The following is a 24,100-nucleotide window of genomic DNA, read 5'->3' on the forward strand; positions in this document are numbered from 1 at the left end:
AGCAGCTGGATAATTAACTCTATCACACACAAAATGTAGAAACTGTGTTGGAGGACACAAATGACTGCAACTTTTAATAAATGAGGACCTATTTTTCCCCTTTGGTAGTCTCCATCAAAGTTCTTTCCTTTCAGAACTGTGCCCAGAGAGCATGTAAATAACTGACAAAACATAAGGACTGAAACATTCATCTTAGAGAGAGAACATGAGAAAGAATTGCCTAACAATATTGAAAATCTACCAACATTTCTCATGTCAAAAAGTATTCTATAGAAACCCAGTGACTGGTTCCTTTCCCAACTCCATCCATTCTGCACAGAAACAGGTCATTCAAGCCTCCTTTTCATTAGAGAATTGCAGCGCAGCAACTTAAACAGGTGTGACAGAACCAATACAAGTTGCAATATTGTGAGTGTGAAAAATTAGCTCCATCCTGTTTCAAACAGTACACCATGTCCCCACACAGGCCCCCCCCCCCCTTTTAAATATCGTACAGCCTCAGAATTGTTCCCCCAGCCCACAATTCCATGAATGCCTCCTTGGACCCAGTTAATAACTTCCATGGTATGGGTCTATTAACAACATTTCATGTTTTTGGTTTGTCCGGTGGACGTTTTGAATGGTTCCATCCTACATCTGAGGATCTACATGAGTCATGAGACACTAGAAGATGCCACGGTGGAGGAGGTCCAGCAACTCCTGCCACACCACTCCTAGGCTTCAAGGCCTGGTATACAGTATGAATTCCACCGTCTTTGGGTGACGCTGCTTGCGGATTTTGTGTGCGTGTGCACACACATTTATTTGATCTTTTCATGTTGAAAACAGTTTATTCCCCTCCCCCACCTTTCATAGCTGCAACAACAATTCCATTCCCCAGTGTTTTCTTCTAGGAGGGAGAGACAGGTATGCTCTAGATCTGGAGGGAAGACATCTTTTTGGGTCCCTCATTATGGCCTATAGTAAGTTCCTCATCTTCCCTTCCCCAGGTAATGCTGTCAAGGATCCTGAGGATGATTCACTCTTCGAAGAGTGAGGAGAATAACAGGTGCTGGAGAACCCAGGGGAGTTAAGTACATATACACAAGTTAAGTAGAAGAGTGAGTTGCCTGTCTATGTAACCTCTAACTAATGATCCTTTTGTGTTTTCTGTTTTAAACTGCTCAGGAGTACAGAGATGCTGCTCGGGCAGCGAACTGACTGTCGTGACAACTTCCAGTAAAGTAAATTCATTGAGGTATGTGCCGGACACTAACCAACCGCTGCTTGTGTCCTTTCTATATAGCAAGAGAATCCCTGTGGACAAAGTCTACATGTTTTAGAAAGTGTTACTGAAGATGTATTTTTCATTCTACAGTTGTAACTTCCTCTGCTGCTGCCCTGGAGGTTGGGGCAGTAAACCTGGAGGGTGGAGGAAGCAATGGGCAGAGCTCAGACCTGCTGAGTACTGCCTGTGTTGCTCTTGAGCCTGCACACAGCCAGTAGGTAAGTGCTCTGAGCTGCTGAAGGTGTCACTGACGCATGGGTACAGGCACTGTAGAATTGCACTGAAGACTATTTGCTGTTCTGAAGCCCATATTATAGAAATCAATTCGGTTGTCTTAGTCTAGTTCCTAATCAATAGATGTCTATGTGACACAAACATGCCAGAAACCATTAGAAGAATTACAGAGCTTTGACAGGTTTGGGAAATAATTATGTTCCCGCTTCTGTTTCTCCTCCAGAGTGGGATGCAGTAGCTGGGTGAGCATGATAGGAGGAATCTTGTGGTCCTATTGCAACTGCCATTCCTGCCTGTGTGGATAAACGGGACTTTAGTGTCTGCATAGAGCACTGGACTGACTACACCAAATTTCATTGCCCCTCCCCCATACAATCTATTTCGAAGCAATTCACTCAGCCTCTCTGAGAAATTCCTCACTTTAATCATGAGGAAACATGCCCTAAATAAGAGTTAGTCCATGATTCATTCTAAGATATAACTACAAAACATTTTAGTAGCAATATCTGCAGACAAGATCAAAACAGAACAGAGTGGGTTGGGCATGCTCTAATTAGAGCACAACAATCTCCTCCGCTCTTTCCCCCACACCCTATTTAAAAACAGAGCTTAATAGTTCATATCCAGCTGTTACCAGCAGAGTCACCCTTTTCTTCTATGTGGCAGCATTAAAGTAACATTGCAACAAAGAATCCCCAGTAAGATGGCAGACTATTTATAGTTGCTCAAACAATAGTACAGGTCTAAAACAAAACCATTCGGGGAAGAGAATCATGCGGTCATATATTCTTAGGGCCCTTCATTTTCAGTTCTTTTATTTAATTTTTCCCAGGAATTTATCTGTGTTTATTACTACGTTAACAAAAACAGATTAAAATCAGTGGAAAAAACTTAATAATTTTCTGCGTAAACATGGGGGGGTTATTTTGGTGGACGGAGGGACAGGGGTAAAAAGTATTCAGTAGAGTAATACTTTGATTAATTGAATTCAGTATGGTTTGCTGCAGAACCAAAACTCAAAACACAGTGCCACCTCTGAGTTTAAGAAAACAATACATCTCTAATCCCCAAATAAAACTTTTCATTTGAATAAACAGTTCACTGTTGTAGACTTAGAACTATTAGCCCATAAATATTTACATTTAATAATTGGGCCACACCATTTGCAGTGCATACGCTCAATTTCATGTTTTCCGGTTTCGGTTTTTTTTAAATTTTCAATTAGTTCCTTGTGGTCTGAAATGTCTTCTGATACAGATTTTCATTTTCTTTCCATTTTAGTGTGTCAGACCTTTAAACTTTATCTGCTAAGAGTTTGAATGTGTACGTAGTAGGTGTGAGATTCATCAGTACATTTAGAACTTGCGTGCCTGTTTGTTGTGTGTATCTTTTAGATTACTACACAGCCTTACTTTAACAGGCAGCTTGGCATATAGACAGACTAGTGTATTATCGTAATACATCTCTCTCTTGCAATGTATTGTATTTTCCTAATAAAGCAAGTTATTTTTTATATATTTGAATGATATAAAAGTAGGGTGAAAAATCGGAAAAAGAACAAATACTTTTTGTAAAACCCGGGACTTTTTCAGTAAAAATATCGGTTTCAACTGAAAACAAGGGACTTATATATTCTGAATACAGAATTTTTTTAAGGGAGAAACAGTAACGGAATAAACTGTCTGAAAATGCTTCCGAACTGCTACCATATTATTGGCACACACAAAAACAAAAAAGTATCAAGATTTGAAAAAGTTGCACTCATTTAGAGCTACCTAAACTTTGGTGAAGTTTTAATAACTTTGAACAGAAAAAAGGTGTTTTGAAATTTTAAAGGACAATCTTGCTTGTAAACATGTATGAAGTTCAATTTTTCAAAAGTTTGGTGTGAAACTTGTCTCCAATCTCCTTGGATTGGATTCACCACCACTTTTTCATGATATGAAACCAACTGCAGAACATAAATCAAGCCCTGCCTTTCATTTACACATCCCTTAGAACACCGCAAACTCAGAAAAAACAGAACCACCACCATGCTTCATGACACCAGAATTTAAATCATGCTTATGCTGTAAAATAAAATAAATAAATAAGTGTGAGGAAATTCAGAGTGGTAGCTTCTGCAAGCAACACCTCAAGATGAGGAAAGGAAACCAACCAGTAAAAGAATATGGCAATCCCCATACTATGTTTTGGAAATCACCTTATTGGATTATGATGGTGAATCAGATGGTTTAAAAAAATTAATGAAAATACATAAGTAACAGTGAAACAGAGCTGTGATCGTCCCAGTCCGAGGACACTGACTGAAACATAGGGAAGTGCAGCTCAGCAGATGAATACATAAGGGAAGTGACTTGGAGACTTTCACAGTGGGATTAAGTTAACTTCTAGTGAGTAACAGTGGAATTTACCTTAACCCCACATGGAGTCTCCAGCCTCCCACACATTCACCTACACTGAGCAGCACTTTTCACAAACTGTGCCAGCAGACGACATTTCCCGAGTACAGTAGGAGCAACATAGTCCCCATCACCTTAGTAGCTGACCAACTCACAATCTTTAATATATTTATCCTTACAGCACCCCTGTGAGGTAGAGAAGTGCTATTATTCCCATTTTACAGAGATTAAATAACTTGCCCAAGGTCAGACATGAAGTTTGTGGCAGAGCAGGAAATTCCACCTCGGTCTCCCACAACCCAAGCTAACCAATGAACCATCCACTCCCTCATCAAGATACACCCAGTAAGATACACAATTAAGGATATAATTAAAGTATGGCTGGAAAAATTTACCCAACATATATCAGCCCCATGACTAAGCCTCCTCACCAGGTTTAAAACTACTTTTGTTGCCACGCCAAAGTCATGCCCTCTTTAAACAGAAGTATGTGCGCACAGTTCATTCTGTACTATCATGGAAACCAGGATGGATAAAAATCCATGATTTAAAAAAAAAAAATCAGTTTTTATTTAAATCGGTTTTTTGGATAAAATGCTTTTTGAGGAAAAAACCTGTCTAAACATAGTTTTAATTAAGATATATCTTTGAGCTATAATGTCTCATCATGGAATAGGGATTATAAATTCTAATTCTATAGTATGTGACAATATATTCATGTAATGTTTAAGAAAAGTTTTGTAAACAAGTTTTGTAAACAATAGTTCATGGATTAAGGACCCCATTTTATGGGGTTCCAAGAGCTTCTGTATAGATTATTTAGGTTAATTTATCTACCCAATGGGACTCAGTGCTCAGTCTAGAAGATACCATCAGAGATGCTTAGTTTTGCAGTTCTCAAACTGTGGATTTGTGTCTCAAGAGATAACATGCTTGTTAACAGCAAAAATGTTTGGGGAGAGAGAGAGAGAGAGACAAAGAGAGAAATAACAGACATCATCCCTATTGTCCCTCTGCAAGTTTGTGTACAGAGTCAATCCCTTACCTCTCTCTCTAAAAGTGCAAAGTTTCAAAAAGTTCAATGAATAGAAGATGGTTGGGGTGGAATAGATCTAGAGAAGAAGTCTGGAGATAAATGTGAGAAGGGAGGGACAGGCAGTAGAAACAAAAGTGAAACTGTTTGAGCAGCATATTCCAGAAGCCTTGAGGTCTTTTTGAGTGTAGCCTTCATTGAGTTGAGATCTACCGTACCATTCTCTCACTAGAAGGGGAAACCTATTATGGCAGTAGGCCATAATAGAGACCCAGTTCGGGAATAAGAGCCATTCAAGAAATATATGTTTGCTGATGAGGTTTTAAAGAAAGTCACACCAGTGAACTGGTGGAAGTCACCTAAGCACTTGGATTCAGACACTGTTGAAGTGATAATCTCACTTTTAACAGCAGTAACTTCTTCTGCTGGTGTAGGAAGATGATTTTCTCTCTTTGGACTAATTCATTCCAAATTGAGAAATCGTTTGGGACCTGAAAAAAGCAGGAAAGCTTGTTTTTCTTTTCCAGATTATGAACAAACAGGAAAATGAAGGTGAAGACGACTGAGTCAGCTGCAGAAGCCAATATTTTAAGTTTCTCATGTTAACCTGGCTGACACAGTCTATTAATTTTTTTTAAATATTTCATTTAACTATTTTAGTTAACAGTTTTAACAAAAATATTCAAGTTTTTTTTAAAATCAAGTTTGACTAAATTCAAAAATTCATGCGCTTGTTTTGTTAAAATATTATGTTTGCTGTTGAAGAAAAAAAATCCAGAATACATAATGTTGTTGTTTTAGTTACATAAAACAAATTTAAATGGTGATCACCTCCTAATACAGCATGGCAAGAAAATCCTCCAAATATTAATGATTAACCTGTTGAATTGGAGATAGTTCACCTCCCAATGACTTCATAAATATCTGCTTCAATTACCTTTGGCTTAAAAAAAAAAAATACAGCACTATTTTATTGGGTGGAAAATAACAATACTTATGCTCTTTTCAGGGATCTGCAGAATGCTTTTAATATTCTAGAATTTGGTCTGGAAATTCAGGCATTAGCTTGGTCACAGATTAACTGAATAATGGAAAATAGGTGGTAAAACATCAGAAAAAAAAAATAGGGTTGTCCTTAAAGTCTTTATCAGGGCACTTCATGGATCAATATTAAGACCCCATCTTTATATTTTTATTATATTATATATAAAAATATATAAAAATAATGACCTTCTTGTACAATTCACTCTAAATCTGTGATATGCGTATTTGATTCAGTTATTTGTAACAGTGAAAAAGTGAGTGAAGAGTTCAAAGTGACTTGGGAAAGGATTTTGTGTATCAGTAATATGAACTCTACACTATCCTGTTAAGTGGATAGTAACTTGAAATTGTTACAACCGTTCATAACTTATCTAAGTTTCAGGAGTAAATACACTTGGATGTAAGTATTTCTAAGTCCTGACAAGCTTCAGAGGGATAGTCCTGTGGCACCTTATAGACCAACAGATGTATTGGAGCATGAGCTTTCGTGGGTGAATACAAAAGTCCTGACAATATTCTCAGGCCCATAAACAAAATTAAGACAACCCATGTCTCAACAATCATTTAATCTAGAAGACTATATTTTCAAGAATATTAATACAATTGGTTCCACTGTATTACAAAAGATGAGTTATGTATACAGTAAAAGTATCAGCAGAATTACAGCACAAACATTTTGTAGATGTTTCATCCCAAAATAGGATATACTGGGAACAGGACAATGTGGCCCAATTCCGACTGGGGCCTTTGGATACCACCACAGTATAAATATTTACTATTAAAGCTATGATTTTGGTACAGAGGTCACAGAAATTGTGAATCTAAATAAAATTAGTTAAATTCTGGAAATGGCTGTGGGAAGAAGAGGGGAGTGCTGCAGAGCTAGGCCCAGCTTCCTGCTCCATGTGTTTCTATCTGGCACCACTCAGGTTTTCAGTATCCACCCCTCTTGTAGCTGGAGGAGGAGGGACAGATGGGCCAAATCAGAATGCCACTGCAACCTAGCGCATGGGGTCACACCACCAATCAAATTTGGCCCATCTACCCCTCCATCTACAGAGCGGCGGATACCCAAAGTTTAGAGGCATCAGGTCTCGTGCCCAGAGTGGGGAGCTGGGTCCAGGAACTGCTGATGCAGGGTCAACTTGCTCTCAAACCCTCCCCTGACCCAAACTTTTCCAAGATTTCACTGACTATATATTTAGGCCACCAAGGACATGAAATGTCTTTTCTGTGGAATGCCTTGAATGAGAAGTACATGGCTAATCTGCCTAAAAGCAAAACCACACTGCCCCTGCCAGGAATGTTGGTGACCTTCCTGTGACTTTTCCTTGAAGCTCTGCCGTGAAATTTACTAAAACTTCTTGTGCCAAAATCTTAGCCTCATTTACTGCTCTTCTGTAGTAGTCGTAGTCTGCCACTTTTATTATAATAAATGTCAAATATATTATACAGGTAGGCATGTGTTGCAATGAAATCCTTGCACCTATTTTAGAGAAAGCCAACAAGAACTCATTTTGCACTCCTCTGTGAAGCCTTTATTTTGCTTTTTGAGATTCCTCGGTGTGCAATAACTGCTTTTACAAAATATGTCCATATATCATAAAACAAGATTGAACCCTTATGCATTCCCTTGATAAACAAGCTTCAGGCCCAAACTTGTATACAGTATTTATATGGAAATGTTGATCTTTGATAGTTCTTAGCTAATGGAATTTATTTATAAACTTTGCAAGGACACCACCACCACAGCACCTGCTCATGTCAGACCATGTTTATCTTCACACCATCATTCTAAGTAAGGGCGGTATTACCCCCATTACACTTAGAGAACTGCAGAACAGAAGACTGAGTTACTTGCCCAACATAACACAGGAAGTTTGTGGCAGAGAAAAAACAGAGAGCAAATCTGAGCCACAGTCCAGTGTCTTAGCCACAAAACCATCCTTCCCTTGGAATCGCTCCAGGCTGCTAAAGTTAGGCAGCTCCTCATATACAGCACTTTCCACCTCCTTTACACACACCCCTCTGAGATAGGTAAGAATTATCCCCATTTTACTGATGGGCAAACACCACCACTCAAGTACCTTTTCCTAACAAGCTAGATTCCTTCATAGCCCACACACTCCCTTGAAGAAAAAAAGGGGGGGAAGCCTCAGATGTTTTTCAAGAGACAGATTTTAGATACCTAAACAGTTATGTCCAAGGATCATTAAAATGTAAAACTATTTTTCCACAGCCTACTATCATTAGTCCATTTGTATTATTACTGTTGGCCCTCTGTCAAGTGACAGCAGATGTCAAAGCCTTGCAGGCCAGCTTCCTGTTGTTGGAGAAATCAGTGATGATAAACCGGGATATATTCTTTGTGCAACTTGTTTACTTCACACTATATATAGCAGTGCTTGAACACAGGTGGTCACAAAAGGCATGCAGGCAGGCGTCATTCAAGAAACTCAGCCAAAACACCAATGCCCAGTTCCAAGGAGCAAATATGCTTCAAAAACTGACCTCAGTAAGGCAGATTAAAGCAGAGCGCAAACTCCCAATCTGCTTGCCATGGCTCTCCACACAAAAAAATAATCTACTATAAAAAATTAACATTGATGCAACATTTCAGCAGACTGAGAAGTGCTTCCATGCTAAGAGAAAACTTGAAGACTAACAGCAAGATCTGACGACTCCCATCACAACACTTATTTATTACAGGATAATACATGAAGGCACCTCCAGGATCAGGGCCCCATTGTACTCAGCTATGTACGAACACAGGAAACCAGAGTCTCATCCACCGAGACCTTACATGTTGCCTTCAATTCGACTGTAACAAAGTGAGTAAAAAAAAAACCAAACAAACAAATAGCAGGAAAAGGGAGAGAAGAAGAGGGTATACGCAGCTAATAGAATGCACAACCCTATGTTTTTGAAAAATGTAAACTAAGTAACGGTTTTAAAAATTCCTAATTGAAAGGTAATACCCCGATCTCACTTAACATTTGCTCATCTAAAATCTCAGGAAAAGTGTGCAGGGGCTTGCTGACTATATTAGTTTATTCCCCTTGCATATGGACTGTCCAAAAGTTTCCATCTACATAGCATTATTAGTTCTCTTTTAAAAAAGCGGGGGGGGGGGGGGGGGGGGGGGGAGAGAGACAAAACCACCCCACTACTTCCTCTGAGGATAGGTTCCTAGAACTGTGGTGCCACACCCATGCGATACTGGGAAGCCACCCAAATCTCAAGAGTTCTCCTTTTCCGTCTTTTGGGCATGGGTGGGACCCTATAGGCATCAAGTGAGAGACAGCAGAAGTTGCTTGATCATTTAAAGAGCATATACTCTGACATCCTATTTTTTTCTCAAAAGCTATTTAGAAGGGGGGAAAACACTAAGATTCACTGTGCAATTCACCAGCATTTCAATAGTCAACTGCAAACTGGAAGCAGCGGTTCCTGTTCCATCATTTAGACTTGTGGCAGAAGAAGTTGTATTTTTCACACTTACTGGTTTCTGTGGCAATCAGCACATTCTCCTCCACTCAGTCAAAATACAGGGCAAGCAGATCTAGGAAACAAGTTCCTCTAGGGCAGTGGTTCTCAACCAGCGGTACCCAGAGGTCTTCCAGGAGGCACATCATCTAGATATCTGCCTAGTTTTACAACAGGCTACATAAAAAGCACTAGCAAAGTCAGTACAAACTAAAATTTCATACAGACAATTACTTGTTTATACTGCTCTACTATATACTGAAATGTAAGTACAATATTTATATTCCAATTGATGTATAATTATATGATAAAAATAAGAAAATAAGCAATTTTTCAGTAACAGTGTGTTGTGACGCTTTTGTATTTTTATGTCTGATTTTGAAAGCCAGTAGTTTTAAGTGAGATGAAATTTGGGAGTACAGAAAAACAAATCAGATTCCTGAAAGGGATACAGTAGACAGACGGTTGAGAGCCACTGCTCTAGGATACTTAAGGAACTAACTGAAGCAATCTCAAAACCATTAGCAATTATTTCAAGAATTCATGGAGGATGAATGAGATCCCAGAGGACGGGAAATGGGTAAACACAGTATCTGTTGGTAAATATGGGACCACATTACAGAGGAATTACAGACCATCAGTCAGGCTAACTCCGACACCTGGAAAGATACTGGAACAAATTACTGATCGATCAATTTGTAAGCACCTAGATGATAAGAGGGTTATAAGGAATAGCCAGCAATCATGTTAAATCAGCCTCATTTCCTTCTTTGACAGGGTTACTGGCCTAGTGGATGGGGCCGGGAGAGGGTGGGAAGCTGTAGACAAAATATATTTTGATTTTAGTAAGGCTTTTGACACAGTCCCACATGACAGTCTCATAAGCAAACTAGGGAAATGTGGTCTAGATGAAATTACCATAAGGTGGGCGCACAACCTTTTGAAAGACCATACTCAGAGTAGTTAGCAATGATTCACTATCAAAATTGGAGGGTGTATCTAATGGAGTCCAGCAGGAGTCAGTCCTGGGCCTGGCACTATTCCATATTTTCATTAATGACTTTGATAAATGGAGTGGAGAGTAAGCTTATAAGATTTGCGGACAACACCAAACTGGGAGGTGTTGCAAGCACTTCGGAGGGCAGGATAGGAATTCAAAATGATCTTGACAAATTGGAGAGTTGGTCTGCAATTAAGAAGCTGACATTCAATAAATTGCCAAATACTTCACATAGGAAGGAAAAATCAAATATACAACTACAAATGGAGAATCACTAGCTAGGTAGTAACACTGCTGAAAAGGAGCTGAGGGTTATAGAGGATCACAAACTGAATATGAGTCAACAACATGATGCAGTCATGAAAAGGCTAATATCACTGAACAGGAGTTTCATGTGTAAGACATGGGAGGTAACTTTCCCCACTCTGCTTGGCACCGGTGAGGCCTCAGCTGGAGTACTCTGTCCAATTCTGGACACCACACTTTAGGTAAGATGTGGACAAATAGAGAGAGTCCAGCAGAGAGCAATGAAAATGATAAAAAAAAGTTTAGAAAACCTGACCTCTGAGGACAGAGTAAAAAAAAAATTCTCCATGTCCACTGAAGGTAGGACAAGAAGTAATGGGCTTAATCTGCAGCAAAGGAGATCGAGGTTAGAAAGGCTTCCTTCCAAGAGAGATTGTGGAATCCTCATCACTGGATGTTTTTAAGAACAGATTGGATAAACACCTGTCATGGATGGTTTAGGTTTACTCGGTCCTGCCTCAAGGTGGGGGACTGGACTGGATAACCTGGGAGTGGGCAAACTATGGCCTGCCAGCCGTTTTAATCTGGCCCTCGAGCTCCAGCTAGGGAGCAGAGTCTGGGTCTTACCCTGATCCTGCGCTCCAGCCGGGGAGCAGGGTCGGGAGCCACTCTTCGTGGTTCCCGGAAGCAGCAGCATGTCTCCCCTCAGGCTTCTACTTGTAGGGGCATCCAGGGAGCTCCACTCCACACACTGCCCCAAGCGCCACCTCCACAGCTCCCATTGGCCGGGAATCACGGCCATTGGGAGCTGCAGGGGCGGCGTCTGTGGATGGGGCAGCGTGCAGCAGAGCCACCTGGCCATGCTTCTGCATAGGACCCAGAGCGGGGACATACCGCTGCTTCCGGGAGCCACTTGAGGTAAGCGTTGCCCAGAGCCTGCACCCCAAGCCACTCCCCCGCACCCCAACCCCCTGCCGAAGCCCTGATCCTCCCCCCCCAGCCCCTCGGCCCCAGCCTGGACCACCCTCCTGCACCCCCAAACCCTCCCCAGAGCCTGCACACCCAGCCAGAGCCCTCACACCACACACCCCTGTCCCAGCCCTCCCGCACACTGAGCTCTTCATTTCTGGCCCCACCCCAGATCCCACACCCACTCCCACACCCCAACCCCAAATTTCGTGAGCATCCATGGCCCACCATACAATTTCTATATCCAGATGTGGCCCTCGGGGCAAAAAGTTTGCCCACCCCTGTGATAACCTCTCAAGGGCTCTCCCTTAACTTTTCTAGGATTCTGCAACACAAAGACATCAATAATTTGGGGACAACACAAAGTAAGCCTCTAGAAGTGCTGCAAGACACTTATTTCAGTTAAACACACTGCTTACCCCTTTCCATTTATAAATGTTTCAAGCTATAACCTACGACCTACAAGAGATCATCCCTCTTTGTTCTAAGTTCAAACTGAGAGGATTTGCTATTACATTAGATTCTAGGTCAATAACACTGCTCTGTTTTTGTAGCAAGGCTGAAATCCTAATATGTTATAAGATATTAATATTTCTGTACCCACTGAAAGCGCCAGTATGCACTGGGAGAAAAGAGTTATTCCCCCTGAAAACTTATTGTCAACAGGAATTTTAAATCAGCCCTAAGTGTTTTGAAATACCATTCTGCCTGAACTTGCAAGACAGGGGGGGAAAGGATGCATAGTAATACCTACTGTCCATTATATTAATGAAACTCCTTAAGTGACCACGCTAACTCTGCTCTGTTTGCTAATTTCTGCCCTGCATCAAAGACCCTATACCCAATGAATAAAAAGCAAAACAAAATGCTCTCATTGGACAGCTGTAAAATGGCCTGTTTAACTGCACTGTCATTTAGAAGGCTCTTTAGCACTCAAAATATATCTGCCATACAAACACACTGAAGTGGGTGTTTAAACAAGCAATTTAATTTCTGCTTACATTAATACTGAAACTACTCTGTAAATACATCTAAATTTAGCAAAGACTCCTCCCACATACACAACTATGATCATCAATTCAAAATGAACTCTAAAGTAAATCTATGGACGACACTGGCTTACAGTATCAGAAGTACTGGAGATTTCAGAAGCCTCAATTTGAGGCATTTTAAAGAGGCCCAATTTTCATAGGGTACATTCTCAGCACTTTCTGAAAAACAGGACCCTTTAAAATATCTCAAATTGAGCACCTAAAAATGGAGACATGCAAAACCACTAGCCATTTTTGAAAATCCTGTGGTTGTATTATCTGGCTTCTGAAGACCACCATTAAAATCATCATCAATACAGTCTGGCGTATACATCTAGATAAAATGAACTGCAAGGTTTTGGAGATGGATGTGTCAAACAAACGTCCCAAGATGCCAACATTTCAATAGTATGGTTATGTTACACAGTGGAGCACAGAAATTGTTACTGTCTGCATAGGTATAGCTTCATTATTTTTATATCAACAAATTTCCCTTTGAGTCTGGTACCACAAATTAAGCAATGCACAACTTCACTTAGTAATTGCAGTTTCTGATAAATATCAACAAAACATTCACTTGCTAGTCTCCTGACATCAATTTCATTAAGTTCAGAAGGTGAATCAAAGCTGCTCTACTCAGAGTTACGTTACAACACAAAATTTGCTTCTATGCATTTTATTGGAATTAAATGTCAGGCTTATTCTTGAAACTAAATAAAAAGGATTTCACTTTTAGAGTAATGGACCCTAAGCAATAATTATGCACAGAAATAGGCAAAACAACAAATCTCTAAAAGAAAAGGAGTACTTGTGGCACCTTAGAGACTAACAAATTTATCTGAGCATAAGATTTCATGAGCTACAGCTTATGCTCAAATAAATTTGTTAGTCTCTAAGGTGCCACAAGTACTCCTTTTCTTTTTGCGGATACAAACGAACACAGCTGCTACTCTGAAACAAATCTCTATAAAGCGTATCTAGGTTAGCACAAGCATGGCCCAGAACAATGGTTTGCTCTGCAGCTCCTATGTCTCTTTTCACAACTGCATTTCTTGCTAAACAATAGTACGTAGTAGGTCCCAGACTACCAAGAAACATGAGAGGGTTTTCTTGTAACTGTAAAACTACCGTATCCCGGAATAATACTGATACTCTACATGGCTGTTAGAGACTTTGCAGCAAACATCAAGTCATAAGCAATCTGAATAGCCTACATCTTATCAATTATGCAACCGATTGACATCCGCTATTAAGTCCTTTCACCATCCCCTAAACCACCTTTGGAAGAATCTTGGAAGAAAAATAATTAACTGTTAAGTGCCACATCTCAGAAATGGTTCTGAATCAAGACTCTCAGATTCATTGGTTTTATTCTCTGTGTGTGTCAGCTGAAAAGCACCTAACAATGCTAAATTCATTTTACAACAAACTGCAATTTGTCTGGATACTCAGAGGACTGTTTCAAATACTACGCATACACACCACAAAATTAAAAGTTAAAAAAACATTAAGGTTGCAAAGTCAAGCACTCAAAAGCTAGGAAATGCCAGAATTAAGGTTGCCTTTGCAATTTTAATTTGACCTCCATGATAGTGTTTAATTACATGGGGTTTTTTTGCCATACCTCATTCAGAGTACAGAATAGACTGTGCTCATTTAACAGCTATTCAATATTGTGTTTTCTCCTCCTTGCTCAATGTGTGGCCCCATGCCTTATTTGCTGTACATTATTCAAACCTTGCTCTGAAGACAGAATTATTAAATGTCCCCATGGGCTTTTCTATAGTGTGCATCACTGTAGTATCTAAGTGCTTCACAAACACTAATTTATTTTCACAACACCCTGGTGAGATGAGAGGTATTATCCCCATTTCACAGATGGAGAACTGAGGCACCGAGAGATCAAGGTCAAAATTATCCACTAAGTTTGGATGCCCAATTTGAGATGTCCAAGACCTGATTTTTCACTGTACATAGCATTATATAGTATTTTATATATTCAAAGCACAGCTCCCATTGACTTCAGTTGCAGCTCTAAGTGCTCAGAACTTCTGAAAACCCAAGCCTCAGAATCTGGGTGCTTGACTTGAGAAAATAAAGAACACACAATTAATGACCACAAGTGAAAAGTTTGGTTTAAGCAATGACTAGCATCACACAGAAGTTCTGTGGCAAAAACAGAGATGGAGCCCGCCCAGTGTAGATGCAGTGTTCGGGGTATCTAGCTGCTAAAATCTAAGATGTCTCTACAGAGCATGTGCACACTGCAATTTCGCAAAGGCATATAACTTGGCCAAATTTGGGCAGATTTTCACAGAGTTAGTACACAAAGGTCACCACCTGCCAAATTTCAAGGCTCTGCTCCAAAGCATGGGGGAGCTAACAGCTTTTTCAAAGAAAGGATTTCCAGAATTTCTTAACATGGGCAAAACAATGTATTTTTCCCTAGCATCATTCTCAAACGGCTAAACTTCTCCCCAGAAATAATCTGCCTCAGGCAGCCACCTAGCACAGAAAATTTCAGTCTAAATGGTTAAAGTTTGGCAAAGTTACAAGCAACTAAAAACAGGGTCTTATAACGGAAAGCGTTAGGCAACTGTAATGATAGCCGATGCTACCAGCTGCACCTATAATCTAAGGAACATGTATCATGATAGAATGCTCAGGATAAGTCAGAGTCCTGTATACATTCCCTATGTTTCAGGGAACTATTCTATTCTTTGTATGTTCTTATACTGTATACATAACTGTAATTGTCAAGTGTTTTCCTATAGTACATTATGTGACATGACAAACATCTGCCATGCATGGTTTGTTCTCCCCAAGGGGAGAATTTCTTATGTTGTGCGTAGTGGAACGTTTTGTTTTGGTAATATTTTTACTCTTAATGTACATGTAGTTATGTGTTTACATTAAAGAAGACAAGGTTGAAGACCTTGCACTTGTAGTGAAAAGGTAATGAGATTTGTGACGGTCCTTGGTTCCCATGGGAATTCATTCCACAGGAAGCCATCAACAGCACAAATGATCTGATCTCTCAGAATGACATGTTAAAAACATTTCCCCTGTACATTCTATTTAGTTTTAATATCTAGTGCTCTTGGGTCAAATCACTAAGACAAATATTCTGCTATGATATAGTCAACAGAGCCTTTTGCACGTTCCTGCCCCCATGGGTTCTACGGCCTTCACTTTCAGGGCCCTACCTGGTGAAGACGCTCAATGGCAGCAAGACCTGGATAACACTCTTAGCAACCACTCATCAGCCCTGACAAGCCAGTGGAGAGGAACATTCAGCGCTCCCTCCCCTTTGGCCCACTTCACGTATAATTGGGCCCAGGTATTTTTCTTCTTTGTAGCAGACAGCTAACCGTAGGAGTTGCACCTCTGAGTGTCTGTCCTAAGTCCTTTAGCCATTCTTTCATAATCCTGTCCACTTTTTTAAACACCAGCCAGGTTCACTGCTCATACGTCAACATCCTGTGTGACCTTCCCTTTGTTCCACCCATCTAGTGCTTTAGTTCGTGCATAAACATGAACATAAACTTGCCTACACTGGGGAAATGCTTTCTGTTATAACATTTGTTAACACAATGTTAAAGACTCAAGGTAAACAAGAAAGGTTGTGTTTTAAAAATCTCATCATATTAATAATTGTGAACCCAGGATGGACCCTAAGGTTAACCACAACCAGCTGACAATTTTAAACTCGACAGTCCTTGTCTATATTGAGTGATAAGTTGTGCTTAACTCCTTTGTGAATATGAATTACAACTAGGCCTGCCAAGTGATTAATCACGCAATTAAAAAAAATGATTAAAATGTTAACACCATTAATCGCATTAAACAATACCATTTATTTAAATATTTTTGGATGTTTCCTACATTTTCAAATGTATTGATTTCAATTACAACACAGAATAGGAAGTGTACAGTGCTCACTTTATATTTATTTTTGATTGCAAATATTTGCACTGTAAACAAAAAAGTATTTCTCATGTCATTTAATACAAGTACTGTAGTCCAAACTCTATCATGAAAGTTGAACTTACAAATGTAGAATTATGTACGAAAAAAACTTGCATTCAAAAATAAAACAATGTAAAACTTTAGCGCCTGTAAGTCCAATCAGTCCTACTTCTTGTTCAGCCAATCACTCAGACAAACAAATTTGTTTACATTGCCGGAAGATAATGCTGCCCGCTTCTTGTTTACAATGTCACCTGAAAGTGAGAACAGGCATTTGCATGGCACTGTTGTAGCCGGGGTCGTAAGATAGTTACATGCCAGATGCGCTAAAGATTCCTATGTCCCTTGGTGCTTCAACCACCATTCCAGAGGACATGTCCATGCTGATGATGGGTTCTGCTCGATAACGATCCAAAGGAGTGCGGACCAACGCCTGTTCATTTCATCATCTGAGTCAGATGCCACCTGCACAAGGTTGATTTTCTTTTTTGGTGGTTTGGGTTCTGTAATTTCCGCATCAAAGTATTGCTCTTTTAAGACTTCTGAAAGCATGCTCCACAACCCATCCCCCTCAGATTTTGGAAGGCACTTCAGATTCTTAAATCTTGGGTCGAGTGCTGTAGCTATCTTTAGAAATTTCACATTGGTATCTTCTTTGCATTTCGTCAAATTTGCAGTGAAAGTGTTCTCAAAACAAACAACATACTGGGTCATCATCCGAGACTGCTATAACATTAAATATATGGCAGAATGTGGGTAAGACAGAGCAGGAGACATACAATTCTTCCCCAAGGAGATCAGTCACAAATTTAATTGACGCATTATTTTTTTAAATGAGCGTCATCAGCATGGAAGCATGTCCTCTGTAACGATGGCCAAAGCATGAAGAGGCATATGAATCTTTAGCGCATCTGGCACGTAAATAATTTGCGACACCAGCTACAACAGTGCCATGCAAATGCCTGTTCTCACTTTAGGTGCATTGTAATTAAGAAGTGGGCAGCACTATCTCCCATAAATGTAAACTAACTTGTTTGTCTTGGCAATTAGCTGAACAAGAAGTAGGACTGAGTGGGCTTGTAAACTGTAAAGTGTTACATTGTTTTGTTTCTGAGAGCAGTTATGTAAAAAAAAAAAACTACATTAGTAAGTTGCAAATTCATAAGAAAGATTGCACTACAGTACTTGAATGAGGTGAATTGAAAAATACTATTTCTTTTGTTTACATATATTTGCACTGTAAAAATGATAATCAAAAATAATATAAAGTGAGCACTGTACACTTTGTATTCTGCGTTGTAATTGAAATAGATTATATTTGAAAATGTAGAAAAAAATCCAAAAATATGTAATAAATTTCCATTGGTATTCTATTGTTTAACAGTGCGATTAATCACAATTAATTTTTTAAATTGTGATTAATTTTTTTGAATAAATTCGCATGAGTTAACTGCGATTGATAGCCCTGTAACATGGTGCAGTCTCTCAGTACAGAGAAGTCAAAAATTAAGATAAGCAGCATCAAGCATTAAGTCTTTTCAGCCATCCCCGCTGACAAATCACAATGACTGACTGCATGCCAATGCAGATCCCCAAGACCAAGGCTTGCCAATGCAGCTCCCAACAGACAATATTTAAACAGTGATGCTGTAACTCCATGCTGGCATGTAATTATTTATTATCACAGGTGCACACTGTGCTTTACAGCCTGCTTGAGTGTATTACTTTGTAAGTGGGTAAATTAATTTGTCTTATTGGGTTTTTTTAAATAAAAGATTTATTAACTTTTGCATGATCCAGGGCACGAGTATATTGTGCCGTAGAGGAGATCAGTCATGAAAAAAGCAACTTCTCAGAGATTTCAAGGGGAAGGAGGTCACTGGATACATAGGAAGAGTGAGTCTGTAACAGGCATAGGGGTGACACACAAAAAAGGCACAGAGTTGCAAATGGGAAGAGACTATGGGGAAAGTGAAGAGCAGGCACTATGCAGGAAAAGGAAAGCAAAAAATGGAAAGGGAAGGAGAAAGATGAGCTTTAAACAGGAGAAAGCACATACTAATTTTAACTTTAATAATAAAGGATTTTAAAAAGCCACACACATTAAGAATTAAGGCCCAAGTTTTCCAATGACTATCTGGATGCCTCAAGTTTTTGGTACCCAACTTGAGCCACCTTAAAGGGTCCCAATTTTCAAAGGGTTGGGGGCTCAGCACTTTCTGAAAGCCAGGCATCTTTAAGATGTGTTAAGATGAACACCTAAAAATTGAAGCATCCAAATTTCTAATCATTTGAAACTTTAGAGCTAAGGCATTTAACCAATAGGAAAGCAGTATGAAAACACAGGAAAGGTAAAGGTAGAAGGAGAGAGAGGGCGATGCCAATTGGTGACTTACTTCTTGATGTCACAATTCTAGCACCCAACTATGAGTTTTTTTAAGGGCATCGGTAACAGAGAAACAAAGGGAGGGGAAAGAAGAAAAGCAAGAAGGGGACAGAGGAGATGCAAGCATGCCAGCTCTAAAACAGACTTATCAGGTAATAATAATCTGTCATTTCGCCTCTCTCTGTGAAAGGCGCTGTGGGCTGGCTGCTGCAAAACAATAGAAGTTTAGAATAATAATTTGAAATCACCACCAAAAAAAATCCACAGATAAGGAGTCTAAGAAGTTTTACCTTTAAACAGAACAGAGCAGAGATGATAACAAGAGAGAACAGGTAGGGACAAGAGTTAGAGTGGAAGTTACAAAGAAGTGGCGTAAGAAAACTGGTCACTAAAACTGATGCATTTGAACTTCCTTACTCATCACAATACTAGGGACCTTGACTTTAATGGAAGCCCTGGCTTATTCTCAAAAATCCAATCTTAATCAAATCAGTTAGTACTAGCTATGCAATTCTGATGCACTGCACAGCTAAAACTTAGTTATAATGTTGACATAAGTATATAACAAAAAGAAAATCAGAGTTGGGAATCAAGGGTCAATCTACTGCAGAGGTTAGAGAATAACCAACCAGTGCTCTCAAATACTATGTGTGCTGCAATGACTGAGTTTACTTGGTTTCCCTAATTTAATTTAGGGTCTTAAAAGGCAGACCAGTAGGCTTAAAAATGGTCATTTTGGGGGTTCAGATACTCTGGTGATGGGCATGTTATAAGAGCCTACAGATATTAGATAGATCCCTCGGGGGGAGACTCTCTGATCTTTCAGATTAACTCCAACTCATCCAAACTTCACTAGAAAGGATTCTTATCAAAGTCAAACCCAAGAGGCAAATCACCTTAATTTCAAAATATATGCCTTAGCTGTTAGTTAATTTTAGATCTGATTAAAAGATGGTTTTTAATGTATTTCTTGGTCTTTCACTGCCTTACACATTTTTCTTCCTACTCATAGCTTGAAATGCAAGAATGTTGAACTTTTTAATCTCCTCAAAAACTTTACTCCAAGACATCTGGGAGCAAGGCTTTTGTTTGCTGTGTCCATTGCCTTTAGATTTCACTTCCTGCAATATTTCTCTAAAGACTGCATAGTCAGTGTGCATTTTAAAAAATGCAGAATATATATTTCTTTACCTTTCAGCCACAAGTTATTCCATGTCCTTAATGCCTGCACATCTGCTCAACAATAGAAGCAATCCTCATGTCAAGGTCAGTACAGTTAGTTTACAATATATAACCCATTACAATCAAATACTGTTCTGTATAAAAAAGGTGGATACAAGATCTAACCTAACCTATTTTGACTAATATTTAAAATGTAATACTTTTAATACTTTAAATGTAATGCCATTTAAACGGTCAGTCACTTTCTCAGTTTGCAAAAGTCTTACAAACAGCATTATTGTTATTTAGAATTTTTATTACAATAGTGTGTAGGAACACCAGTCAAGGATCAAGGACTTACTGTACACATGTGTAACAAAGATGGTGCCTATCCCAGAGAGCTCATAATCTACGGGGGGGGAGAATATTAAATGGCAGAAAGGGGAATATGAATGCAAAACAAAAACAAAAAAAGAAGAGGAATTTCACAGCAAACATAGCACCCAAATCTATTTTTAATTGTTTTGTTTTTAATGGACCAGCTTTCAACTTGATATTCTCTACTGAATTTTTTTTTTTTTTTTTTTTTTTTTTTAAGATTTTTCCCGCCCTGCCTCCACAACCACTGAATTTACCTTTTACAGTTTAATTTGTCAGGCACGTTGGTAACACTGTTTTTCTTTTCTTTTAAAAATGGCATACACTTACTGTTCAACTGAATATTTATGACATCAAAGGTCTCAACATTTGAGAGAGAAAAGTCTCTGCGTTTTATAGGGGGGAAAGGGAGTAGTTTCCACCTATCATCAGTCAGTGAAAAGTATGCTGTTTCAATATAAATTATAGAGGTTTTAGTAAAACTCTGAAAGACACTGCATGGTCAAATTTGGCCTGTAGTTTAAGTTTTGGGAGGAAGTGAGGAGAAAACAACCTTTTTCGAAAGTTAAGACAAATAAAAATGTTGCCATGTTTTGATTTTTTTAAAAACCAACAAACATTTCCTTATAGCATTTGCAACTCAAATATTGCAGCTTTGTGCTAATGCACAAGAACTTGAAAACGTAACTGACTGGAAACTAACATATTTTCATTGTCCAAGCTGACAGAAATGCAAAAAAGTGAACAGCATAAACACTGAATAGTTGATTTAAAAAATAATTTAATCTGAGAATACTATAGCTTTAATACTATAACTAGTATAGGTTAATATTTCTAACAAGCTTTGGGAACTAAGCATCAATATTAATACGAGCCTAAATAAAATACAGACGCAATATAATTAAATCCACGGCCATGTTATTCCACGCAAATGGAATGACTAGGTGTGATTTTATCTCACTCTTCATAGGTATTACAGTACTGTTGACAACCATTTTATAGAGTAAGATCATTTTAAGATCAAAAGAAGCTTTACAAGTGGAAACCAGCAGCATCCTTGGTTTCCAATTGCAACAGACAAATGTCACAAATGACATGTTGTTGCCATGAAACAGATGTATAAAATTTCACAACAGCACAAATAATCTAAAAGTTTTTTCTCTGTGCAAGACAACTGATTTCACAAAGGTGACTTCTCAATCAAGAAAATTAAATTCACTTAGTAGAAACAAGGAACTGATTAGACAGGTTCATTAACCACAGAGTTACCTTGTAAACCCTAAATATCACGGTAAGATCTGGAACAACTCAAATAATTAAAAATCAAAGAAGCTGAAATGATTTGGGATTAATTTCCATCTCTCACATAGTAGTCTCTCTAACTTCAGCTTCCTGATTTTATTAATTATGCTAATAAAATTACAACAACGGATTTACATGGAGTAAAAGTGAACATATTGTCCTAAAATGAGATGACAAATGAATAAGTATGTAGGTCAGTCAGATTTACTTGAGATCTTTGCTTCTGACTTCCCATTCCGTCTCCTCTCTCCAGCCTCCTTTTCTCTCCTGTTCAGCTCTGTGTCTCTGACCTTTGAGGTCCTGGGGACTATCCCCCCCGCAAAGGAAGGCTGGTTCCCCCCACGTTTTGTTCCCTCTGGGGTTACAGTATTACATCACAAGGCAGTCGGGGTCTGGAGGGAGGCTGTTACCCCAAGCGAGATGCACCTGGGAAAGCAGGATACCCGCAAATAGCTCACACAAGGGATCCCCTTCACCCCCTTTCCTTAGGGGATGGTCGCCAGGCCACCAGAGCAGGACCTACCTGTATTGCCAGCCCTTGGCGCTGCCGCCCCGGCTGCCGGGGCTCCTGCTGCTGTTCTGGGCCGGGAGCGGGATCTCCAGCTTCGCTTCGCTCTCGGACACCCTCATGGCTGCGGCCGAGGCCGACTCCCCACTTTGCATGGCACCGTTTGTAAGCCACCCGACCCAGGAGAGATCCGAAGGGCCCTACGCCCCAGGCGCCGCTCCCACAGCACCCCGCAGGGGGCAGCGGGTCTCCGCGGGAAGCCAGCGGCCCAGGCGCGGGAGGGGGAGACTCTGGACAAGGGGGCGGCGCAGGCCCCGGGGTGCAGCCGTCACCGGGACAGAGGAACCGGCTGGAGCTCAGCAGCTGCTCCGCTCCCTCCCTCTCGGCCTCCTCGCTCCCTGCCGCCCGGCGCTGGGCTCCCCGTGGCACAAGCTCCGCTCCCTGGCTGCGCCTGAGCCACCGCCCACGCCAGGCCCCCGCTCCGGCCGCGGGGCTCGGCCGCGCCCGCCTCCTGTGGGCTCCAGGTCCCGCCCCGCCCGCCCGCTGCTCCCCACCCACCGGGGTCCGGCCTCAGCGTGCGGCGGACGGAGACACAGAGCCCGCTCGGCTGGGCTGGGCCCGCCGCCGCCGTCCTCCCTGCGCCCAGAGAGCGCCAGCGCCGCCTCCCCTTCCGGGTCAGCCGCCCGGCGCGGGGAGGGAAGGCTGGGCTGCCATCTTTGTCACGGGCAGGGAGGGGAGAGGCAGGGACCTGCTGACCGCTCCCCAGGCGGGGCACCTCCCTCCGGCACCCCCAGGCGGGGCACCGCCCTCCTTCACAGCGCCCCCGGTCCCGCCCTCCCCAGGAGAAGGGGGCGATTCTCTGTCACGCCAGCACCCCCACCCAGGGGTGCTGGCACAAAGTGTATCCTGGGGTTAAAGAGACCCCTTGAACCAAACCGTATGATGGAAGCCCTGGGCAGCAGCCTCCCCAGCACCCCCACCCTGGTACTGCCCCCCCCAGGGGGAAGGGGGCGCCTCCCTCCTTCACAGCAGCTCCTTGGGGCGAAGGGGGACGATCCCATTCTGGGACAGGAGCCACCTCTGTGGGGAGCGGTTTGACGGGCAAGGGGTTGGAGAGAGCCTTTGCAGGGTGTGTTTCAGTCAGACCCTGAGACGCTCCTGCATTCAGGGTGCCACGGCAGCGTGGAAACCTGCTTGTGGGAGTCTGGAAGCCAGCCCTCTGGAAACATGCAAGCTTGTCCCCGGGTCATGCTGGCGGTTCCAGCCATGTCAACACAAACAAGTTTAACCTGTACCTCAGTCTGCTAAGGGTGGCAATCCTGTCTATGGTACTTACCCAGCTGTCAAGGTTCCTTCCCCACTCTGAACGCTAGGGTACAGATGTGGGGACCTGCATGAAAACCTCCTAAGCTTATCTTTACCAGCTTAGGTCAAAACTTCCCCAAGGTACAAAATATTCCACCCTTTGTCCTTGGATTGGCCGCTACCACCACCAAACAAATACTGGTTACTGGGGAAGAGCTGTTTGGAAACGTCTTTCCCCCCCCAAATACGTCCCAAAACCTTGCACCCCACTTCCTGGACAAGGTTTGGTAAAAAACCTCACCAATTTGCCTAGGTGACTACAGACCCAGACCCTTGGATCTTAAGAACAATGAACAATCCTCCCAACACTTGCACTCCC

General features: G+C 41.0%; 1 protein-coding gene across 1 annotated transcript in view; it reads right to left on the reverse strand.

The window, feature by feature from the left end:
• Positions 1-22,875, reverse strand: part of OSBPL11 (oxysterol binding protein like 11) — a 62,576-nt gene extending 39,701 nt beyond the window's left edge. The window contains exon 1 of the mRNA XM_074967190.1: positions 22,432-22,875. Coding sequence (XP_074823291.1) covers positions 22,432-22,571 — 140 coding nt within the window. The 5' untranslated portion in view covers positions 22,572-22,875. The remainder of the gene's footprint in view (positions 1-22,431) is intronic.
• Positions 22,876-24,100: the final 1,225 nt, after the last annotated feature.

This window comes from Natator depressus, chromosome 11 (genome assembly GCF_965152275.1).
Source record: "Natator depressus isolate rNatDep1 chromosome 11, rNatDep2.hap1, whole genome shotgun sequence".
Classification (NCBI taxonomy): Eukaryota; Metazoa; Chordata; order Testudines; family Cheloniidae; genus Natator; species Natator depressus.